At 47.3% G+C, this 20,926-nt stretch overlaps 1 protein-coding gene across 6 annotated transcripts; it reads left to right on the top strand.

The window, feature by feature from the left end:
• Positions 1–973: 973 nt before the first annotated feature.
• Positions 974–20,799, top strand: CXXC1 (CXXC finger protein 1). 6 transcript variants are annotated; one of them, XM_070221116.1, is made up of 17 exons: positions 974–1,816; positions 4,654–4,949; positions 14,567–15,243; positions 16,072–16,190; positions 16,291–16,391; positions 16,699–16,773; positions 17,026–17,229; positions 17,636–17,662; positions 17,740–17,985; positions 18,152–18,259; positions 18,431–18,615; positions 18,942–19,149; positions 19,229–19,339; positions 19,472–19,521; positions 19,671–19,767; positions 20,126–20,278; positions 20,360–20,799. In XM_070221116.1, exons 5-17 carry the CDS (start codon positions 16,308–16,310, stop codon positions 20,504–20,506), a joined length of 1,695 nt encoding a protein of 564 aa, XP_070077217.1. In that variant the 5' UTR covers positions 974–1,816; positions 4,654–4,949; positions 14,567–15,243; positions 16,072–16,190; positions 16,291–16,307; the 3' UTR covers positions 20,507–20,799. The 6 variants fall into 6 exon arrangements, with proteins under 6 accessions (XP_070077217.1, XP_070077215.1, XP_005612960.2 ...); XM_070221114.1 differs by having other exon boundaries at positions 16,699–16,934; XM_005612903.4 differs by lacking the exon at positions 4,654–4,949 and having other exon boundaries at positions 998–1,816; positions 16,699–16,934.
• Positions 20,800–20,926: the final 127 nt, after the last annotated feature.

Raw genomic sequence — 20,926 nt, 5'->3', positions numbered from 1 at the left:
CCCTGCTGTGTTCACCGAGACAGCAGACCTATCTGCTGTTTCCATCAATCACTGTGCCAGCCTCGTAACTATTGTAAAAGGGACATTTCAATCACATGTGAAACATCCTCTTTGAGGGTTATAACCACCCTGTATAGCCTCACTTCTTTGGAGTGCTCTGTTCCTTTGTGGAAAGACTCTCCTGGGTTATAATCCTCACATTTTAGCTCAGAATAAACTCACCCAAATTTTCATTTATAGATTGGTTATGGATTATTTTCATTGACACTGGTGGGCAGGGTGATTGTGGTGGGACTCAACGCTTCCCCAACAAAAGTGTTTTCATGGCTCCCTATCATCTTTAGAGGGAAGCCCAAGTTCCTTGGCATGATACGCAAGCCCACCGTTGTTCTGGATCCTGCCCATCTCACCAGCCTCAGCGACCACCCCCTCTTGTCTGGTAGTTAATCCTACAAGAACAGCTGTTTGTGCTGACTGCCACGTCTGCGTGCCCCCCAGCCCCAGTCTGCCAGTACATACATGCTGTTTGACACCTCTACGTCTTTGTTCATGATGTTCTTCTGTCTAGAATATCCCTCAGTCCACAAACTCTTTTTACCCTCTCTGAATAATTCCAAATCATCTTTCAAAATTGAGCTCAATAATTCCCTTGCATGCCATCTTCCTTGATCCTTTCAGACTAGGTCAGATTTTTCTGAAATTTGCATTCCTCTATTATGGATGGTACTTTAAAAAATTACTGAAATCGTTTCCTTTTATATCATCTTTCCAACTACATGGTAAGTTTCTCATGGGAAAGGAAGCTATGGTATACACCATAATAGATTTCCTGAGAGTCTCCACCTTTCCACCCGAACCCGAGAGCGAGCGAGTTACGGAGACTGAGAGTGCGACCAATGGAGAGGTGAGGACTGCGCAGACTCAGCAATTCAACCCTAATAGGAAGTAGCGAATCCTGGCGTCTTCGGTTCCCATGGTGACAGAGCCCACTTCCGGTCTCTTACCTCAGGGTATCCTCTCTGAGCGCGCCGCGCAAAAATATAAGGCCAGTGGTTTGACATTGTGCAGCAGGAGATAAAGGGCCCCACTTCCAACGTGGTGAGCATGGTAAAACGCGGGAGTTGGGGGAGTGTGCAAGACCCCGAGATTTCTCCGGCTTTCCCCGCCCCCAAACCGCATCCAGAGCTCTAGTTAAGAAGAGAGTGTGCTCCAAGAAGAGGTGTCAAACAGCATGTATGTACTGGCAGACTGGGGCTGGGGGACACGCAGACGTGGCAGTCAGCACAAACAGCTGTAAGGAGATTTGACAGAAGACTTCACCACCTACCCTACCTCCAAGAAGTATCCTCCACGAGTCAGCTTTAATGTATAAATTATGTCTCCGGAAAATCATCTGGGGTCTTGAAGGCCTTTCAGTCTCCAAGACACCCAGGAGGGCTGTTCCCTTGTGATAGGGTATGCATGCCCCAGAAGAGACACAGGGCTGGGAGACAGGAGATCTGGGCTCTGAGCTTGAGATATGGGACTAGTTCTACATCTCTTGGAGTGTGGTCTGTGGAAAGTGATGGAGCTTTGGGTGTCATGCCTACGTCTCTCAGCCTTCTACGGCTGCTTTATTTGGTCAGTCAACCCTGAGAGCTGCTTGGCCGGACAGATTCAGTAGACCTGAAAACTGGAAGAACGATAGATGACTCAAAGGACTGTGGTTGTGGAGGAGACCAAGGGAATGCTGCTCACCAAAGAATGTTGATGGGTTCCACATAGCGCTGCAGACTGTTGGTATTAGCACCCGAATTCCTTTGTTTCTGCCTAGCAGGTACAGTATTTCAGAAACCTCTCCATCTGCACTTATGTAATTACAGAGATAGCTATTTAGCCCCTGCAGTGTGTGCAGCACAATGAAAGACCCAGGTGGTCTCCATTATCCCATGCATTACTGGTGGGAATGTAAAATGATGCAGCCACTTTGGAAAACAGCCTTGCAGTTAATCAAATGATTAAATATAGAGTTACCATATGATCTCCCAGCAACTCCATTCCTAAAAATATATCTAAGAGTAGTGAAAATATATGTCCACGCAAAAACTTGTACGCAAATCTTCATAGCCGTACTATTTATAATTGCCAAAAAAGTGGAAACAACCCAAGTGTTCATCAATGAATGAAGAGATAAATAAAGTATGATATATCCAAACAATGGAATATCTTTTGGCCATAAAAAGAATGAAGTACTAATACATGCTACCACATGAATGAACCTAGAAATTATGCTAAGATGCCAGTCACAAAAGACTACATATTATATGATCCCATTAATATGAAATGTCCAGTCTAAGCAAATCTGCAGAAACAAGAAGTAGATTTGTGACAGCCTAGGGCTGGGGAGGTTGAGGGTAAATGAGTGACTGCCAAAGGGCACAGGTTTCTTTTTTGAGGTGATAAAAATATTCTAAATTGATTGTGATAATCGATGCACAACTCTGTGAATAGACTAAAAATCATTCAATAGTACACTTCAAATGGGTAAATTTTATGAGATATGTGAATTATATCTCAATAAATTTGTGTTTTTAAAGACACAAGGAGATAAAGAAAATAAAATATATTGCTGGTGAAACTGGTACAGCCACTTGGGAAGAGTTTGGCAGTTTAAAAAAGTTAAACATATACTTACCATATCACCCTGCAATCCGACTTTGGTATTTATTCAAGAAAAATGAAAATTTATGTTCACAGAAAAAATTATAAGGAAACATTTATAGCAGCTTTATTCATAATCACCAAAAAATGAAAACTACCTAAATGCCCTTCAATAGACAGATAAAATATGGCACATCCATAGAAGGAATCCTACCATAATTAAAAAGAAGGAGCTATTGATACATGCAACCACTTGAATTGAAAAGCATTAATCCAAGTGAAAGAGGCCTGTGCAAAGAATTCCTTCTGTATGACGTTTTGGAAAAGGCAAAATTCTAGGCAGGGAAAATGGATCAGTGGTTTCCAAATGCTGAGGATTGGGGAAGAGGTTGGATACAATGGGGCAGCACAGGGGAATTTTTTGGGGGGTGATGACAGAGTTCTGTATCTTGATTGTGGTGGTTGTTATATGACTATATGCATTTGTCAAAATTCATGGAACTCTACAGTAAAAGGGGTGAATTTCGTTATATGTAAATTAAATGAACTAAAAAATAAATTTAGCCTGTCATGCCCTTCCTGGTTTCCATGAGGTCAACACCATTCCCACCTGGGGCCACTCCTCATTCCACCTGTCCCTGTATCTGAGCCACAATCTGCCTCTCCCCATGTAGGGGCAAAGGATTGAGTCCTGAGGGGGATGACAGTGGTTTGGCCATAGGCTCCTATCTTATGCCGCCATGTTGGGACTTTGTTAAAATAACATTTGTTAAGAGGAGCACAGGGTGCCAGGCGGTGAGCCCCCCGAACCCCCTTCAACAACAGAGCACAAGAGAAATTGAAATAGAGAAGTTTATTACTCACAGGTCCCGGAGGAAGTACACAGCATGGCTCCAGGAGCCACACTGGGAGGTCAAGGCAGAGTGCAGACAGGAAAGGCAGGACCTGGTGCACATGCCTTTAATAGGGTTCCTGGTTGGAGTGCTTTGGAGTTCCCCAGGCTGGGGCTGGATTGGTCAATTCAAACCAAAAGAATGGGGTTTTGGCAAGCCCCATGGGGTCTTATTTAATGGGTACATAAGGCATAGAGGTGCTGGGAAGCTGGGGAGACTGTTGATCACAAGGGCTGTTGGGGAAGTCATATCAGGAACATAGATTTGCTTGTGACTTTGTGGCTGCCGTCTGGGGCATACGCTTGCATGAGGGGGCTAGCGTCGGTTTAAGACCCCTGCAAGCCGCTTGGCCAGACAAATGGATGCAGAGACAGCAATATCATGGAGTAGCTTATCTAAACTCTCCATACGCTGACATGGGTTTTCCAGTGAGAGTGAAGGGCAGCCGGTGGTCGGCTGCAGACCACGGCCGACGAAGGCGCGCAGCTGCCACCGGGACCCCGTGTCTCCGCTGACAGCCACCTTGGCGGTGGGCAGAGTCTGCAGGGGTCTCCCCGGGGACGGTGCCCAGCTTGGGGACAGCGCGGGTCTCCTGTTGCTGAGCCGAGACCCCTCCTGCTCCAAGTGCGCGCTGACCGCCCTAGAAGGCAGGATTTCGTTTATGGAAACCCATCCTCCCAGAAGCGGGTTCAGAGGTGCGACAAAGCTGCGCAGAGCTGACCGACCGCAGGCAGGACCCAACTTGTGGGGGGCTCCTTTGCGGAATGCTGAGTTCTTAGAGTGCCCACGGTCTCCAGGCGAGGAGGCCCAGCGGGGTGCAGGGCTGCGGCTGCTGAGGGATCTGGAGGGGCCACGTGGCCGCCGCCATCACCCTCGCTCTCTCCTGCCTGCTCCGAGAGGGGCGCTCCTGCACGCCTACCCCCATTTTAAGCCAGTACAATGGATACCAAAATCTTCCCCACGTGCTAAGAAAGCCGCAATTGTGCACGCTTGGAACCAGATGAAACCTAGCCAGGCATTTATACCTATTATAAGATACAATTAGCTGCATAAATAGAAGTTGTATTTAGACCGACTTCCCCAAGAAGAAAAACGTACTAAGACTTAGTTTGCCTTCCAGGCAGAACCCGGAAAATACCCAGCGAGGAGAGAATTGCGCAGACTCAGCTTCTCAGCGCAAGAGGAGGTAGCTAGTTTTGGCATCCGCGGTTGCCATGGTGACTCTGTTCCCTTCCGGCAGGATGCAAACACACCCCCAACCACCTTGCTCACGGAGTGAGTAGCCCCTGGCAACCAGATCGCGGCATCTTGAAGCAGTCCTCACTGGTCCTATTTCTGGGAACCTGCCTAGGAAGGTTCTGGCTCTGTGGGGCAGGAGGAGGTGAAAGGCCACACTCTCCCTACTTGGCGATCATGGTAATGGTGGCAGCTGAGGGGTTGGACGGGAGGGAAGCTAGAAGTGGGAGGAGGAAGCGGAAAGAAGGGTGTTAATAACTTGGGCGCTAAACCCTAGACACTTGTCCAGCTGCCCCCATTTCTAGGCCCAGCCTAGCCCAACTGGACCTGCAATCAAGGCTCATGTTAACAGGAAAGGGTGACATCGTATGTTTGTAAATTGGAAGACTTAATATTGTTACCATGGCAGTACTCTCCCAAATTGAGCTACAGATTCAACACAACCCATAACGAAATTCCAGTTGATTTTTTTTTTTTTGCAAAATTAGACAAGTTAATCATAAAATTTGTATGGAAATTTAAGGAACTCAGAATGGCCAAAACAATGTTTAAAAAGAATAACAAAGTTGGAGGACTCACACTTCCTGATTTCAAAACTTACTACAAAGCTACGGTAATCAAGACACATAGAAATGTAGTTCTTGCATAAGGGTAGGCATACAGATCAATGGAATAGAACTGAGTGTACAGAAATGAACCCTCAATTGATTTTTGACAAGGCTACCATAACTATTCCTTGGGGAAAGAGTAGTCAACAAACAGTGCTGAGATGACTGGATACCTATATGCATAAGAACGAAGGTGTGCCTCTACTTCACACCATATAGAAAACTCAAACTGGATCTTTTAACTCAGAATGGACCAAAAACCTAAATATAAGAGCTTAAACTATAAAACTCTTAGGAGAAAACATAGATGTGAACCTTTGTGACCTTGGATTAGGCCATGGTTTCTGGCTATGACACCAAAAGCACAAGTGACAAAAGAAAAAACAGATAAACTGGACATCATCAAAATTAAAACTTTTGTGCTTCAAAGAACACCATCAAGAAAGTGAGGAGACAATCCTCAGAATGGGAGAAAATGTTTGCAAATCATATATCTGATAAAGGATATGTATCTGGAATATTTTTAGAACTATTACAAGTAACTAATAAGAACAAATAACACAATGAAAAAATAGGCAAATGATCTGATTAGATATTTCCTTAAAGAAGATATAAAAATGGCCAATAAACACATGGAAAGATGTTCAACATCATTACCCATCACGGAAATGCAAATCAAAACTACAATGAGATACTGCTTCTCACCCACTAGCATGGCGATAATATAAAAAGCAGATACAAACGTTGGCAAGGATGTGGAGGAATTAAAACCTTCGTATACTTCCGATGGGAATGTAAAATGGTGCAGCCACTTTGGAAAACAGTCTGGCAATTTCTTCAAACAGTTAAATATAGGGTAACCGTAAACCCAACAATTCCACTGTTAGTTATATACTCAACAGAAATGATCGATATGTCTATCCTTACGTGAGTGATGGTCTATATGCCCCCCTCTTGTGCTGTAGGCGAAGGACCCCATTCCTGGTGGGATATAGTGGTGGAGTTGGTCAGGTGACATATGATGCCTATGCTTTAAGAAGACCAAAGGAGTACACACTGAATCTGAAACAAGGGAAGATGTTCCCACACAAGGCAATAAGGGTCCCACTTGCCATAGGGGAACCAATGCCCACTATTGAAGCTGATCTTACTTCATCCCTTCTCTATGTGAGTAAAGCATTGTTCCATCCAGTGCCTCTGTGAGTCCTGTCTTTCTTGGTGACTCCAAAACCTACAAACTATGGAGTGGGTTGACACCCTGACACTGCTACTCCTGGACAGGCATTGTTACGTTATTTGCTATGCTCCATGCTGTGGGATTCCTCCTCTGGGAGTGGTAACAGATGTCATTTGCTCAACATTGGCAGACTGTAGAATTCAAGTTGATATTTACAGACCAGTTTATGAGGGATAGAAACTGACCTACTCAGGGACTGGATCAAAGCTTGGTTGCTAGGGCTTGTGTGGCAATCAACAGTAAGAGGAAAAATCTACACCAAACTGGAGGAACAGGCCTTTGTGCTTTTAGAGGCAGTAAGTGGGAAAGGAAGAGAAGATCAGAGTGGAAAATTGGTACATCTGCTCCTAACCAGGAGTCTGAGTGTAATAAGAGGTGTGGATGTTAGGGATGGGGGAGCTGGAGGCAGGGCTGGGGGTGGACTGTGTGGATAGAGTTAAATTCACTATAGAACAACCTACTCAAGTCCTCCTCATAAAGTTTTAAGTGTCTGGTTCATGACATTTGGCAGTGTCTCTAAACATTTCAGGGAGACATCAATTTGAAATGTAATATCTGAGAAGAAAGGACACTTATGTTGGAGGTCCCAAGACCAACATCAAGTTCAACGATTTGTCAGGACTCAAGGAGCTCAGAAAAGTTGTTAAACTCACAGTTACAGTTGATTACAGCAAAAGGATACAGATGAAAATCAACAAAGGACAAAAGGCACATAGAGCAGAGTTCGGGAGAGACCATGCTCCCAGTTATCCTCTCCCAGTAAAGACACATGCTTAGGAGTCTTTGGTAGATCTAGGCTCATCTCTCCTGTTCCTATGGTCCCAGCTTGTGCTGGGGTCCCATACTTGGTTCTTCACTCCGTATTGCTTGTTCCCCTGACTAAGATCCTGATCCCTGGGGTCTGATCACCTGGACTTCTGATCCCTTTCCTGACTCGGATCCACTGTGATCCTCAGCTTTCAGAAACTGCTCCATCCTGCAGCTGCTCCATCCACCTTTTCATCTAGCTGCTGTCATCCTAGGCTTCCCTCAGTCTGTGCCCCGATTTCAGCCCACTGACAAACACTCACGGTAGGAAGAATTTTTAATAATATCAGATTCATTATTCCTGCCTGTGTGTGCTGGCAAGAGACTTAGTCTCCCTGAGTCTCAATTACTTTCACTGTAAAGTGTGGATAATAATCCTTGCTTTCAGAGATTTAAAAAAAAATTTTGATATTAGTTTTAGAATTATTCTTAAAAAATTTAGGGACGTGGAAAAGTATTCCTCCAAAAATGTTAGCTCAAAACACCAAAATACAGGTGCTAGCCCCATTGCCCAGTGGTTAAGTTCACGTGCTCCACTTTGGCAAGCCCAGGGTTTGCTGGTTCAGATCCTGGGCACAGACCTATCCACTGCTCATCAAGCCATGCTATGGTGGCATCCCACATAGAAGGACTAGAATGACTCACAACTGGGATATACAATTACGTACTGGGGCTTTGGGGAGAAAAAAAAGGTAGGTTGGCAACGGATGTTAGCTTAGGGCCAATCTTCCTCACCAAAAAGCATACTTTAAAGAAAACAACAAAATAGAGTGATAGGAATACAGTCTAATTCCAAATCTATTTTTTAGCGTGTTTATGTACATATATGTATATAGCTAAATACATTAACATCTTAACAATGCCTATCTTTAATCATAGGATTACTGGCCTGTTGGGGTCTTTTATCCCCCTCCCCAACCTTAAGGTTGAGCATTCTGTCAAATTGGAAGTACGCTTCTGGAAATTGCCACATTACTACGTATCTTATTGTGTGCTTTACTGGAAGCTGAGGTTTTATTGTTCACTTATCTAGTTTCTCTCTTAAGAGTCCATTCCACTCAAATCAATAACCTAGCTTTCCAACTTCAAATAAATAGAAAGAGGAAAGTGAAACAAATCCAGAGTGATCAGAAGGAAGGATAATAAAGATTAAAGTGGAAATTAATGAAATAGAGATGAGAACAACAATGAAACAAAGAAGTAGTTCTCTGAAAAGATCAACAAAACTGACGAACCTTTAGCTAGAAGGACCAGCAAAAAAAGAAGACTCAAATTACTAAAATGAGAAATGAAAGAAGGGACATTTCTAACAACTTTACAGAAATAAAAAAAGAATTATTTTTTAAAATACGATGAGTCGTTGTATGCCAACAAATTAAGTAACTTAGATGAAATGGACAAATTACTAGAACAACACAAACTACAAAAAATGACTATAGAAGAAGTAGAAAATCTGAATATACCCATAACAAGCAAAGAGATTGAATTAGTAATTTTAAAACTTCCCACAAAAAAGCCCATCCCAATTGGTTCCACTGGTGAATTCCAGGAAGTGTTTAATGAATAATTAATGCCAAAAAAAAAAACAGACAAAGAGGTAAAACTTCCTAACTCGTGCTATGAGGCTAGTATTACCATGGTACCAAAACCAGACAAAGATTTTGCAAGAAAATAAAGCTACAGATCAAGATTCCTTATGAATATAAAACACAGTATCCTCAACAAGTTACTAGCAAATCAAATCAAACAACACATAAAAAAGATTATACACAATGACCAAGTGGGATTTATCCCAGGAATGCAAGGATGGTTTAATATACAAACATCAATCTTTGTAAATCAATATTTATAGACTAAATAATAAATTTATATGTGATCTCAATTGACACAGAAAAGCATCTTACAAAATCCAACAGCTTTTCGTGATTAAAAAAAAAAAAACAACTCAACACACTAGGAATGGAAGGGAACTTCCTCAACCCGATAAAGGGCATCTACGAAAACTCACAGCCTACATCATACTTAGTAGTAAAAGACTGAATGCTTTCCCTCAAGATCAGGAACGAGACAGAGATGTCTACTTTCTGTCTTGGTAGACTTGCCTATTCTGAACATTTCAGATAAATGGAATCATATAATACATGGCCTTTTGTGTCTGCTTCTTTCATTTAGCGTAATGTTTCCAATTTCATGCATGTTTAGCATATATGAGTACTTCATTCCTTTGATGGAATAATTTACATTTTATGGATATAACACATTTTGTTTATCCATTTGTCAGTTGATGGACATTTGGCTTGTGTCCACTTTTTTGGTTATTTGCTGCTATGAACATTCATGTACAAGTTTTGTATAGACATATGTTTTGTTTGTGGGTTTTTTGTTGTTGTTGTTGCTGAGGAAGATTAGCCCTGAGCTAACATCTGTGCCAATCTTCCTCTATTTTGTCTGTGAGTTGCTGCCACAGCATGGCTGATGAGTGGTGCAGGTTTGCACCCAGGATCCAAACCTGCAAACCTGGGCCATTGAAGTGGAGCACATTGAACTTAACCACTACTGCATGGGGCCAGCCCCTCTATGGACATATGTTTTTAATTTATCTTGGATATATATATAGGAGAGGAATTGCCAGGTCAAATGGTTGCTCTACTGCCAAACTTGTTTCCAAATCAGCTGTACCTCTTTACACTCCCACCCATGCATGGGGATTCCAATTATTTCCAAGGACCAAAATGGTATGGCTAGAGTTGGCTGATTAGACTAGAATAACACTGTAACCTGAGAAAATGTGAAGAGTGATCAGTTATTATTGGTTTCCCCCAACTCAGGGTCAAGTGTTGTATGTGGTATGTAGTCAGTCTGTCAGGAGCAGGTGGGGCCAATGCCCCATGTAATGTGGCCTACTTCACTGTACACAAATGCACACTTGTGATAGGAATTACAAGTCTGCCATGTAGTCGTGGCTTCTGCATCAAAACCAAGGAGTCCTTTGCTTTGTGCCTAGTCGCTGATGGTGGATGCACTGCAATGTCTGGTGGCGATCTGAGCAATGCAGTCTTGATTAGCAGCTTGATTCCATTCGATCTCACCAGAGAATAGTCCCTTACCATGGGCATCTACATGAGTGACCAGATGGTCTGATCAGGAGCAAGTAGTTCACAGCCCCAAAGAAGAGTGTCTTACTCTGCCAGGCTGTATTCTTAAGTGGCAGAGCAAACAGCCCAAGAGTCAGTAAATAAAATAACAGATTCATGAAGGGGAGTATTGGCTGGGCCTATGAAAACGGCTTTTAAATTCTTTCCACAGAGCACAGCGACCACACCTGCTTTTGATTCTGTGTAGAGGACAGTGAGGTTCAACAGTGGTAGTAGAGTAGCTGCCACCCTTTATGCAAAACCAAGATGACCGTAGCACTGGGTCAACTGCACTCAGCAAGCCCTGTCTAGTGAAGCACGTCCTATCTGGGGAAAAGATAGCAGTTTTTTCTTGACTCCAGAGAGCCTGAGCAGTGTGAGCCCATAAACCCAAAAAACTTAGCAAATAGGCCCCTAACTTTAGGAGGGGGCTGGTTATCAGCCTCTTGTGGGCAGAGGTATGATAACGCCTTAGGTCATTGACACTGAGGCTTTGACCTGCCAACCAACAGGTTATTATCTAGTTAGTGAAAGCTTTGGAATCAGGATAGAAGCACTCGCCCTAAATCCTGACCCACCGACTGGTGGCAGTGGCAGGGGAATTTGTCCCATTACACTTTCTAGCTGTAGCTCTGTCCTAAAGGGGAGAATCTCCCCTGGAAGTTTATGAGCATTTATAGGACAAGCATACAACACATCAGTTTCACTATATATTTGGCAGAGGAACATATAACGACAGTAGATTAATTGGCCTAAGGCCTCAACCATATGGTCTCTTTAATTTTTTTTCCTTTTCACTGTGAGTTTTGCCCAAACCCTATCAGGAGATCATGTTACCTTCTGGCTGGGAACTTAAGGAGTGCAAGAGGGCGGTGGAGGGTGGGTGGCAGAGCTGTGGAACCTTTTTTATCCTTTGGCTCCTTGCCCACAGGATGCCTTTTCCTCCCCTGTGCTTGTCTTCCTTGGTTTGGGAGGAATCCAGGGCATTTTACCAAGGCTCAGTTAGACAGCAATTAAGCTTTGCCTGCTTGGCCTTTGTGGAGATGTATAAGGTCATCAGGGTCCCATGGTATAACTATTCCCCTGCAATATTGCAAATATTAAACCAATTTTGCATTCTTGGGATCTTTATTCATGGTATAAATACACTTCCTCATGGTGTATTATTCTTTTTATAAGTCGCTGGGCTCAATTTGCTAATATTTTGTTAATGACTCTTGCATCTGTGTTCTAAAGAATTTAACCTTGCCCAAAGAGAGATCTGGCATTTGCCCTCCTTGGCTTCTGGGAGGTAATCTCTAGCCCTTTAATGTCACATCTGACAGGAGTACCTTTGTTTGCCTGGAGGTCTTTGGTCACTGGATAGTCTAATGATGTGATTTAAGGTGAGGGCTTTGGGTCACATGTTAGCAACTCAACCTCCTAAGGGGCTAGGAACTGAGATCTGGCACATGGACAGTCAATGGTGCCTATGTAATGGAACTCCAGCAAAGACCCTGGACACCAAGGCTCAGGTGAGCTTCCCTGATTGACAGTTCTCTGTGCATATTGTCACATATTATTAGTGGGAGCAGCTACCTCTGTCCATGAATCCTCTGGGAGAGGATAACCAGAAGCTCTGAATTTAGAACCCTCTTGGCCTCTGTCCCATGGCTGATTTCAACCTGTATCCTCTTCCTGTGATAACTGTGAGTGTAACAGCTTTCAGTGAGTTCTGTGAGTCCTTCTAGCAAGTTAGTTCGGGACCCCCAAACTGGCAATTGGTGTCAGAAGTAGGCATGATCTCCTTACTCTTAAACTTAAACCCTTGAACTCTGCAGTAGCATCAGAAGTAAAGATGGTCTCTTGGAAACTGTTCCTCAAATTTTGCAGGATCTATGCTCATGTGGTATATTGGTCTGTCATTTTCTTTTCTTGTAATATTTTTGTCTGATTTGGTATCAGGGAAATGATTCCCAAAATGAATTGGGAAGTATTTCATCCTCCTCTATTTCCTTAAAGATTTTGCCTAGGATTGCTCTTTTATTTTTATTTTTAAGATTGGCACCTTAGCTAACATCTGTTGCCATCTTTTTTTCTTCTTCTTCTTCTCCCCAAAGCCCCCCTGTACATAGTTGTATATTCTAGTTGTAGGTCCTTCTGGCTCTGCTATGTGGGACGCCACCTCAGCATGGCCTGATGAGCAGTGCCATGTCGGCGCCCAGGATCGGAATGGGTTAAACCCTGGGCTGCCAAAGCAGAGTATGCAAATTAACCACCTGGCCATGGGGCTGGCCTAGGATTGCTCTTTTTTTCTCCTTAAATATTTGACAGAATTTACTATTGAAGCTATTTGGGCTTGGAGTTTACTTTGTGGGAAGGTTTTTAATCAGAAATAGAAATAACTTTGTAATGATATGGCCACTCACATTTTCCATTTCTTCATGTGTTAGTTTTAGTAAGTTGTCTTTTTCAAGGAATTTGTCCATTTTATCTAAGTAGCCAAATATATTGCATTAGGTTAGTATAAATGTGTGCATAATATTCTCTTTTTAACATCTGTAGGATCTGTATTGATGGCTCTTTTTTCATCCATGATGTAGGTAACATGTTTTCTCTTTATTTTTCCCTAATTAAATAAATCATATTTAATTTGACAAGTTATATTTAAAAGTATAGTAATTGAATATAAATTTAGTTAATTCAATTTAATTACATGACTATAAAATTTAGTTTAATGAATTAAGGTGAATTTGAATTAAAATTTAAATATGTTAAATTAAATTGAATGACTTGAACTGTCATATTAAATAAAATGTAATATAACAAATTAAAATTGAATGATGCACAATGACATCAAACTGAATAAATTAACTAATATTAAATTATTTTAAACCAAATTACATTTAAAAATCAAAATTCAATTGTTAATTTAAATTTAACTTGAGTAATTAAATTTAAGTTAAACTAGAGCTATATTTCCTTAAACTTATTTTCATACATCCAATTGTAATTAAATTAAAGTTGAATTATATAAAATTCAATAATCGCTGTTAAAATAAATTTATCTAAGTACCTGTTAATTAAAATAAATTACAATCAAATTAAGAATAATTCAAAATTAATTAACTAATAAAAATAAGACAAGTCTTATGCTGGATCTGAAGGTCGTTGTCTCGTGGATTAAAAATCCCTTTTGAGGAGAAGGTCACAGAACCTTTGTTGTGGCCGTTGCCTCTTGGTGTCTGTGAGGGTGTGGAGGGGACCATGTTTAAGAAGGGCGGGGGGCGGGGAAAATCAGACCTCCAAAGCCAGGAACAGCAAAATCATCAGTAACAAATAAGCTGCTACTATGTCTGGGCCAAGAAATCCAGAAAAACTGTCAGCCAAGGGTTAAACATCTCTTTTTGCCCAGACCCCTCTCCTCAACCGGAAATAAAGTCGTTCTGACTTTGGAAGTGGACGTTTACTATGACCATGACCGTCGCATCTAGGAAATGGGTGTTGCATATAAAATAACGCTGCATGTTCTATCTCATTTGATCTCTATGGTCGCCCAGGTTTGACCATTATCCTGGGGAGACGTCTAGCTCTCTGACTTATACAGACTTTTTTTATTGCACATAATTTACATTAAAAAAAAATTAAAACTAACTTTATCGGAGAGAATATTGAATTTGTATGAAAGAAGAGAACCAAAGTGGACAGCAATAGGAAACAGGCAAATCTACACTCGGGGGCGGCGGGGGTGGGGGGTGGGGGGTGGTCAGGGCAGGGCTTGGTGAAGCCAGTTGTCCCTGATTTCAGAATTTACTTTATTCTGGCCACTTCTCACCAGAGGAGGTAAGGCCAACATCGTGTCTGGCCTTCCTTCGTCTCTCGGGACTAATTCTGAGGGATGAGAGCGCTCTTGCAAAGGTCCACAGGCTGAACCGTGCCAGGCCCGGTTTAGGAGCTGCAAGGAGTAAGAGCGGGAAAGAGTGGTGGGAGGTGACGTCGGAGACCTAACAGCGGGGCTGGCTTCTTTTGCAGCGCAAGGCACACAGTCTGCCGGCGTCCCATGAACACAAGTGGAAGGGAAAAGTGATTGAATAGAGGAACGAACACAGCTTGAGGGAGGTAGTGTTTCAGGAGCGGCCGCTTTCCCTGTGAACTTTTCTGCAGTACAAGTTGCCGGCGTACGGAATCGACCGCCAAGATGGCGGCGCCCTGGCGGAAACCGCGATCAGGATGCTGCCATGTGTTGCCTGTAACCGTACGGACTCGGCCATCTTACGGAATCAATTCCAAGATGGCGGCGTCTATGTGGAAGTCGCGCGGTAGGCGCGGCCATATTGCCTGTAACGTCGAGGCCGTACAAGAAGATACTGTACGGACCTGACCGACAAGGTGGCGGTGCCCACGGAAAAGTAGCGATAGAGGCGCGGCCATATTTCTGCAGTGTATAGACTCGGACGCCATACAGTGTCAGTAGTCAAGATGGCGGCTCCTGAGAGACAGAAGGAGCTCTAGGCGGGCGACCTGCTTGTTTGTCGTGAAGCCGACGCACCGGGCCTGCGCAGTCGGAGTACGGTGCCCGGGAGGCGCCACCAGAGGCGGAAGTAGCTGTGGGCGCCTTTGCAACCGCCACGGACGCTGCCGAGTAGTCTGTGCGGGTTCGCGGGTCTTTGGCGGGGGTCGCGAGGGGGTGTTCCCGGAGCTGAGAGATGGTGAGTACGGGTCCGGGGAGGGGTCCGGCGGTAGAGGTCAGTGGGATTGGTCATGGCGGGGTCCGTCGGCAGACGCCTGGGGGTCTGTGGTGAACCGTAACAGGAGTCTGTGGGCAGAACGGTGCGGGCCTGTGGTGAACCGTTACAGGGGTCTGTGGGCGGCATGATGGGGGTCTGGGGGTCTGGGTTTTTTTCTGATGTGTGAGTTCTGTGGGAGTCTCAGAGTTCTGTGATGAGCCATATGGGGGTCCGTAATGGAAGTTTAGTGCGAATCCCTGATGGTAGTTCCAGGGGGGTCCAGAGGGGGGCTTCTTTGGGCAGAGTGACGAGGGGTTTGCCATGAGCCGTAGTGGGCGGTCTGTCGTGAGCCGTGGTGAGTCTGTATCAAGGGATCTGTAGGGAACCGTAATGGGGACAGGGGTGTCAGTGGAGTTGTTAACGGGGGATCTGTGGGGACCCTGATGGGAAGTCTGCGGAGTAAATCACAGTGTCTGTGAGAACCTGTGGTGGGGTGTGTGAGGAGCCGTGATGGGGGCGGTGTGGGGTGAGCGGTAGAGTGTTTAGTGAGCCGTTATGAGTGTGGCGATAGTGGGATGGGCTGTCAGTGGGGTAAGCGATGGGAGGTCTGGGGCAGAAGGATGGGGTTTATTAGCAGAGCAATGGTGTGTCAGGGCTGTGGGGACCGTGAGGGGGAGGTTTACGAGGAGCCTGTAGGAAATGTGTCGGTAGAGTGTTGGGGTCTGTGGCTAGCCATGGCAGAACCTAATGGAGGAATGAGGCGCTATGATGGGGGTTCTCTAAGGAGCCATAACGGGGGGACTCCCACAGGAGGGGGATGGTTCAGACCCAGAGCCTCCAGACGCTGGGGAGGACAGCAAGTCGGAGAATGGGGAGAATGCGCCCATCTACTGTATCTGCCGCAAACCGGACATCAACTGCTTCATGATGTGAGCCGGGGAGAGGTGGGCGGGGCTGACACCTGGCAAGGTTGGGCAAGGCCATAGGTCTGGCCCCTCACATCTCCACCGCTCACCCCATCCTCTGCAGCGGGTGTGACAACTGCAATGAGTGGTTCCATGGGGACTGCATCCGGATCACTGAGAAGATGGCCAAGGCCATCCGGGAGTGGTACTGTCGGGAGTGCCGAGGTGAGGGGGATGGAAAGGACAGGCAGTGAGGTGGGACTTCGAGGGAGGAGGAGGAGCCGTAATGGGAGGTCGGGTCATGGGGAGTACTGATATGTGTCTGTGGGCAGAGTAATTGTCGGTCTGTGGTGAGCTAGAATGGAGGCTCCATCATGAGCCATAATAGAGGGTCGCACCAGGAGGGGCACTTCTGCCCTGGAGTAGGGGGACACAACAGGTGGGTGGGAGAGAAAAGAAAGAAAGAGTTCTAGGACCATCCAGATCCCCCAGTGCCAACCCACCCTGGCCCCACCATCTGCCCCCTCTGCAGAGAAAGACCCCAAGCTGGAGATCCGCTATCGGCACAAGAAGTCACGGGATCGGGACAGCAATGAGCGAGACGGCAGTGAGCCCCGGGATGAGGGTGGAGGGCGCAAGAGGCCTGCCCCGGATCCGGATCTGCAGCGCCGGGCGGGGTCAGGGACAGGGGTTGGGGCCATGCTTGCTCGGGGCTCTGCTTCGCCCCACAAATCCTCTCCACAGCCCTTGGTGGCCACACCCAGCCAGGTGAGTGGCTGTGGTGGCTGGGATAGCTCAGGTGATCCCATCTCAGGTCCTCCTTGAGTTCTTGATTTCTGTTCTGGGTCCCTCCCACCAGCATCACCAGCAGCAGCAGCAGCAGCAGCAGCAGCAGCAGCAGCAGCAAATCAAACGGTCAGCCCGCATGTGTGGCGAGTGCGAGGCCTGCCGGCGCACTGAGGACTGTGGCCACTGCGACTTCTGCCGGGACATGAAGAAGTTTGGGGGCCCCAACAAGATCCGGCAGAAGTGCCGGCTGCGTCAGTGCCAGCTACGGGCCCGGGTGAGCCTGGGTGGAGTTGGGCAGGGTCAGGTGTTGGGGGGCAGTGTGTCCAAGAAGAGCTAAAATGGGTGGGCCAGGTGGGGTGGGGTCTAATTACATACAGACAGATGGGAAGGAGCCTGGCCTGTCCAGATGAATTGGGGCATGCCCAGGTGTGCTGAGCCAGCAGGGGAGCCCACCAAACCCAGGTGGGCAAAGTAGGACCAGATGTTTCTAGGTGGTCAGGCATGTCAGGGCAGGTGGCAGAGGCCTTAGCATGTCCTGGTGATGAGAGGAGAAGGGGCAGGTGTGTCTGGAAAGGCACGGCAGGGCTAGTTGGTGGGGCCAAGCACCTGTGGGAGGGGCTAGGGCAGGGCCACCTTCCATCTATCTGGGGCTGACCTGGGCCTTCCTCCTGCCGGCACAGGAATCGTACAAGTACTTCCCTTCCTCGGTGAGTCCAGCCTCCCAGGGCAGGGCAGGGCATGCGGGCAGGGCAGTCAGGGCCAGTCCTGAGATTCTGCCCTGCAGCTCTCGCCAGTGACGCCCTCAGAGTCCCTGCCAAGGCCTCGTCGGCCACTGCCCACGCAGCAGCAGCCACAATCATCACAGAAGCTAGGGCGCATCCGTGAGGACGAGGGGGCAGTAGCATCAGCAGCAGTCAAGGAGCCACCTGAGGCCACGGCCACGCCTGAGCCACTCTCTGATGAAGACCTACCACTGGACCCTGACCTGTACCAGGACTTCTGTGCGGGGGCCTTTGATGACCACGGCCTGGTGAGCAGGCAGTGTCGTGTGTTGGAAGGGTAGAGGTTACCGAAATAGAGAGTATCCATAAGGTAGAGAGAGGAGGCCGAGAATATGGAAGGCCGATTTGTGAACTGAGTAGGTGGTGGGGGAGTCAAGAGAGGGGCAGATGGGCCAGTGTATGCCTCATTTGTAGCCCTGGATGAGCGACACAGAAGAGTCCCCATTCCTGGATCCTGCGCTGCGGAAGAGGGCAGTGAAAGTGAAGCATGTGAAGCGCCGGGAGAAGAAGTCTGAGAAGAAGGTGATGGAGACGGTGAAATGGATGTGGGAAGGCAGAGGGCAGGGTGAGGAGGGAGAGGCAAAGGCCAGGGGCCGCATGGGGTAAGAACCAGAAAGGGATGGAATGCAGGGGGAGACAGGGGTCTGGGGCTGCCTTCAACTCCATCCTGACCTGACCTGCCTCGTCCCATAGAAGGAGGAGAGATACAAGCGGCATCGGCAGAAGCAGAAGCACAAGGACAAGTGGAAACACCCGGAGCGCGCTGATGCCAAGGACCCTGCATCGCTACCGCAGTGCCTGGGGCCTGGCTGTGTGCGCCCTGCCCAGCCCGGCTCCAAGTATTGTTCAGACGACTGTGGCATGAAGCTGGCAGCCAAGTGAGTCATTCCTGGGGGCTTTAAGGGAGTCAGGCAGTACTGGGTAGGGCATGACCAGAGCCTTCTGTATGTCTACCAGTCACCTGTCCACCATTTAGTTAACCAGGCACCCACCTGTCCCTCCTCCCACTCACTTATCCATCTGTCTCTTCACTCTTCTATATACCATTCAGTCACTGTTGTGCCCATCCATCTACCATTCAGTCACCTGTTTACTTATCCTTTCACCATTTAGTCACCCATCCATTCTGCCATCCTTGCATCATCCCACTTACTCATCTTGTTGCTTGCCACCTGCCCGCACCCAACCAACTGCCTCCCTGCAGCCGCATCTACGAGATCCTCCCCCAGCGCATCCAGCAGTGGCAGCAGAGCCCCTGCATTGCTGAGGAGCATGGCAAGAAGCTGCTCGAACGCATTCGCCGTGAGCAACAGAGCGCCCGAACCCGCCTTCAGGAAATGGAGCGCCGATTCCATGAGCTTGAGGCCATCATTCTGCGTGCCAAGCAGCAGGCAGTGCGTGAGGACGAGGAGGTGAGCAAGTATGGGCATGGTAGTGCAGGGCCCAGTACCTGGTCCTGCCTGGCCTCATTGTTGCTTCCACCTCATGCAGAGCAATGAGGGTGACAGTGATGACACGGACCTGCAGATCTTCTGCGTCTCCTGTGGACACCCCATCAACCCACGTGTTGCCTTGCGTCACATGGAGCGCTGCTACGCCAAGGTCGGGGTGTCAGCCTGAGGGCTGTGGGAACCTCAGTGGGCCCATGGGGGTCAGATGTGTTTTCTGGGTGTTGTTTTGGGAGGGCATGCAGCGCACATCCACAGTTCCCTCCACTTGTGCTCATCCCTCCAGTATGAGAGCCAGACGTCCTTTGGGTCCATGTACCCCACGCGCATTGAGGGGTGAGTGTGGGCGCCACGCGGAGTCAGAGGAGGGAGGTTAAGGCTGGGATCAGAAGTGGAATGGTGGGGCAGCATATGGGTGTGGGCAAGGATAGGTGGCCCCCCTTCTTCTCTCCCTCCACTACCCTCTCTCTACTCCAAACCCCCAGGGCTACACGACTCTTCTGTGATGTCTACAATCCTCAGAGCAAGACATACTGTAAGCGGCTCCAGGTCCTGTGCCCCGAGCACTCACGGGACCCCAAAGTAAGGTTTTCCCTCAACTCTGCCGCATTCTGTCCCTCCTCCCCTCCTCTTGCCCCACATTTAGCTCTTCCTTCCTCACCTCCCCTGCTTCTTTGCCTTTTTCCTACATGACCATTTCCATAACCCCCCTTTCCCTGCCTCATCACTCTTCATTCCTCTCCTTTTTCCTGTGTCATCACCTCCTAGGCCTCCCCTTTCCCTGCCTCTTTATCCTCTAGTCCTTCCCTTTTCTACTCCTCTCCACCCTCCCCTGAACTCTCCATTCCTTCCCTCCTCCCTCCCTGACCACTCCCCCATTCCTGTCCTCCTTCCTGGCTTACCACCTCACATTCATCCCCATCCCCTGCTTTCCCTGCAGGTGCCAGCCGATGAGGTATGCGGGTGCCCCCTTGTACGTGACGTCTTTGAGCTCACAGGTGACTTCTGCCGCCTGCCCAAGCGCCAGTGCAACCGCCATTACTGCTGGGAGAAGTTGCGGCGTGCTGAAGTGGACCTGGAGCGGGTGCGCGTGGTAGGTTTTGATGCTGGATGTGGCCAGGGTCAGGCAGGGCTTCTGGAACCCCTTCTCATGGCTCCTCTGCTCTCCTGGCAGTGGTACAAGCTGGACGAGTTGTTTGAACAGGAGCGCAATGTACGCACAGCCATGACGAACCGGGCAGGACTACTGGCCCTCATGCTGCACCAAACGATCCAGCATGACCCACTCACTACAGACCTGCGCTCCAGTGCCGACCGCTGAGCCTCACTGGCCCAGATGTCCTCACACCCTGCATTCCAGGCAGGAGTGCCTGAATTCCCCATTTGACTGTTCTGCCATTCATCTGTTTCTCCAATGGTCCCTGAGTTTCTCCCTGTGCCCATCCACCATTTGCCCATCTGCCCTTTCCAGAGGGTCTCAGAATTTCCTCCCGTTTTTGTCTATTCTCTGTCTCTCCATTCTCTCTGCCTGGGTGAGACTGTGGAGTCTGCTCACCCTTGCCTCCCCCATCCTCTGGTTTTGTTAATAAAATTTTGAAGAAGCAAGAAAGATTACTACTGATGGCCTCCACAGTTTATTCAGTTGTAACTACATTCCCAAACCCCTAAGGTAGATGGGCCATGGCACACCTGTACTCAGGAGGGCTGCAGCATATGTGCAGGGCTGCAGGTGTACAGTTGG

This window comes from Equus caballus, chromosome 8 (assembly GCF_041296265.1).
Source record: "Equus caballus isolate H_3958 breed thoroughbred chromosome 8, TB-T2T, whole genome shotgun sequence".
In the NCBI taxonomy this organism is placed as follows: domain Eukaryota; kingdom Metazoa; phylum Chordata; class Mammalia; order Perissodactyla; family Equidae; genus Equus; species Equus caballus.
The sequence above is the reverse complement of the archived record's forward strand: the minus strand, read 5'-3'. Positions and strand labels throughout refer to the sequence as shown.

Coding starts and splice junctions, on each gene's coding strand:
- CXXC1 (XM_070221114.1), top strand. Junction 16,191..16,290: donor GACATCAACTGCTTCATGAT/GTGAGCCGGGGA, acceptor CATCCTCTGCAG/CGGGTGTGACAACTGCAATG. Junction 16,392..16,698: donor GTACTGTCGGGAGTGCCGAG/GTGAGGGGGATG, acceptor CCCCCTCTGCAG/AGAAAGACCCCAAGCTGGAG.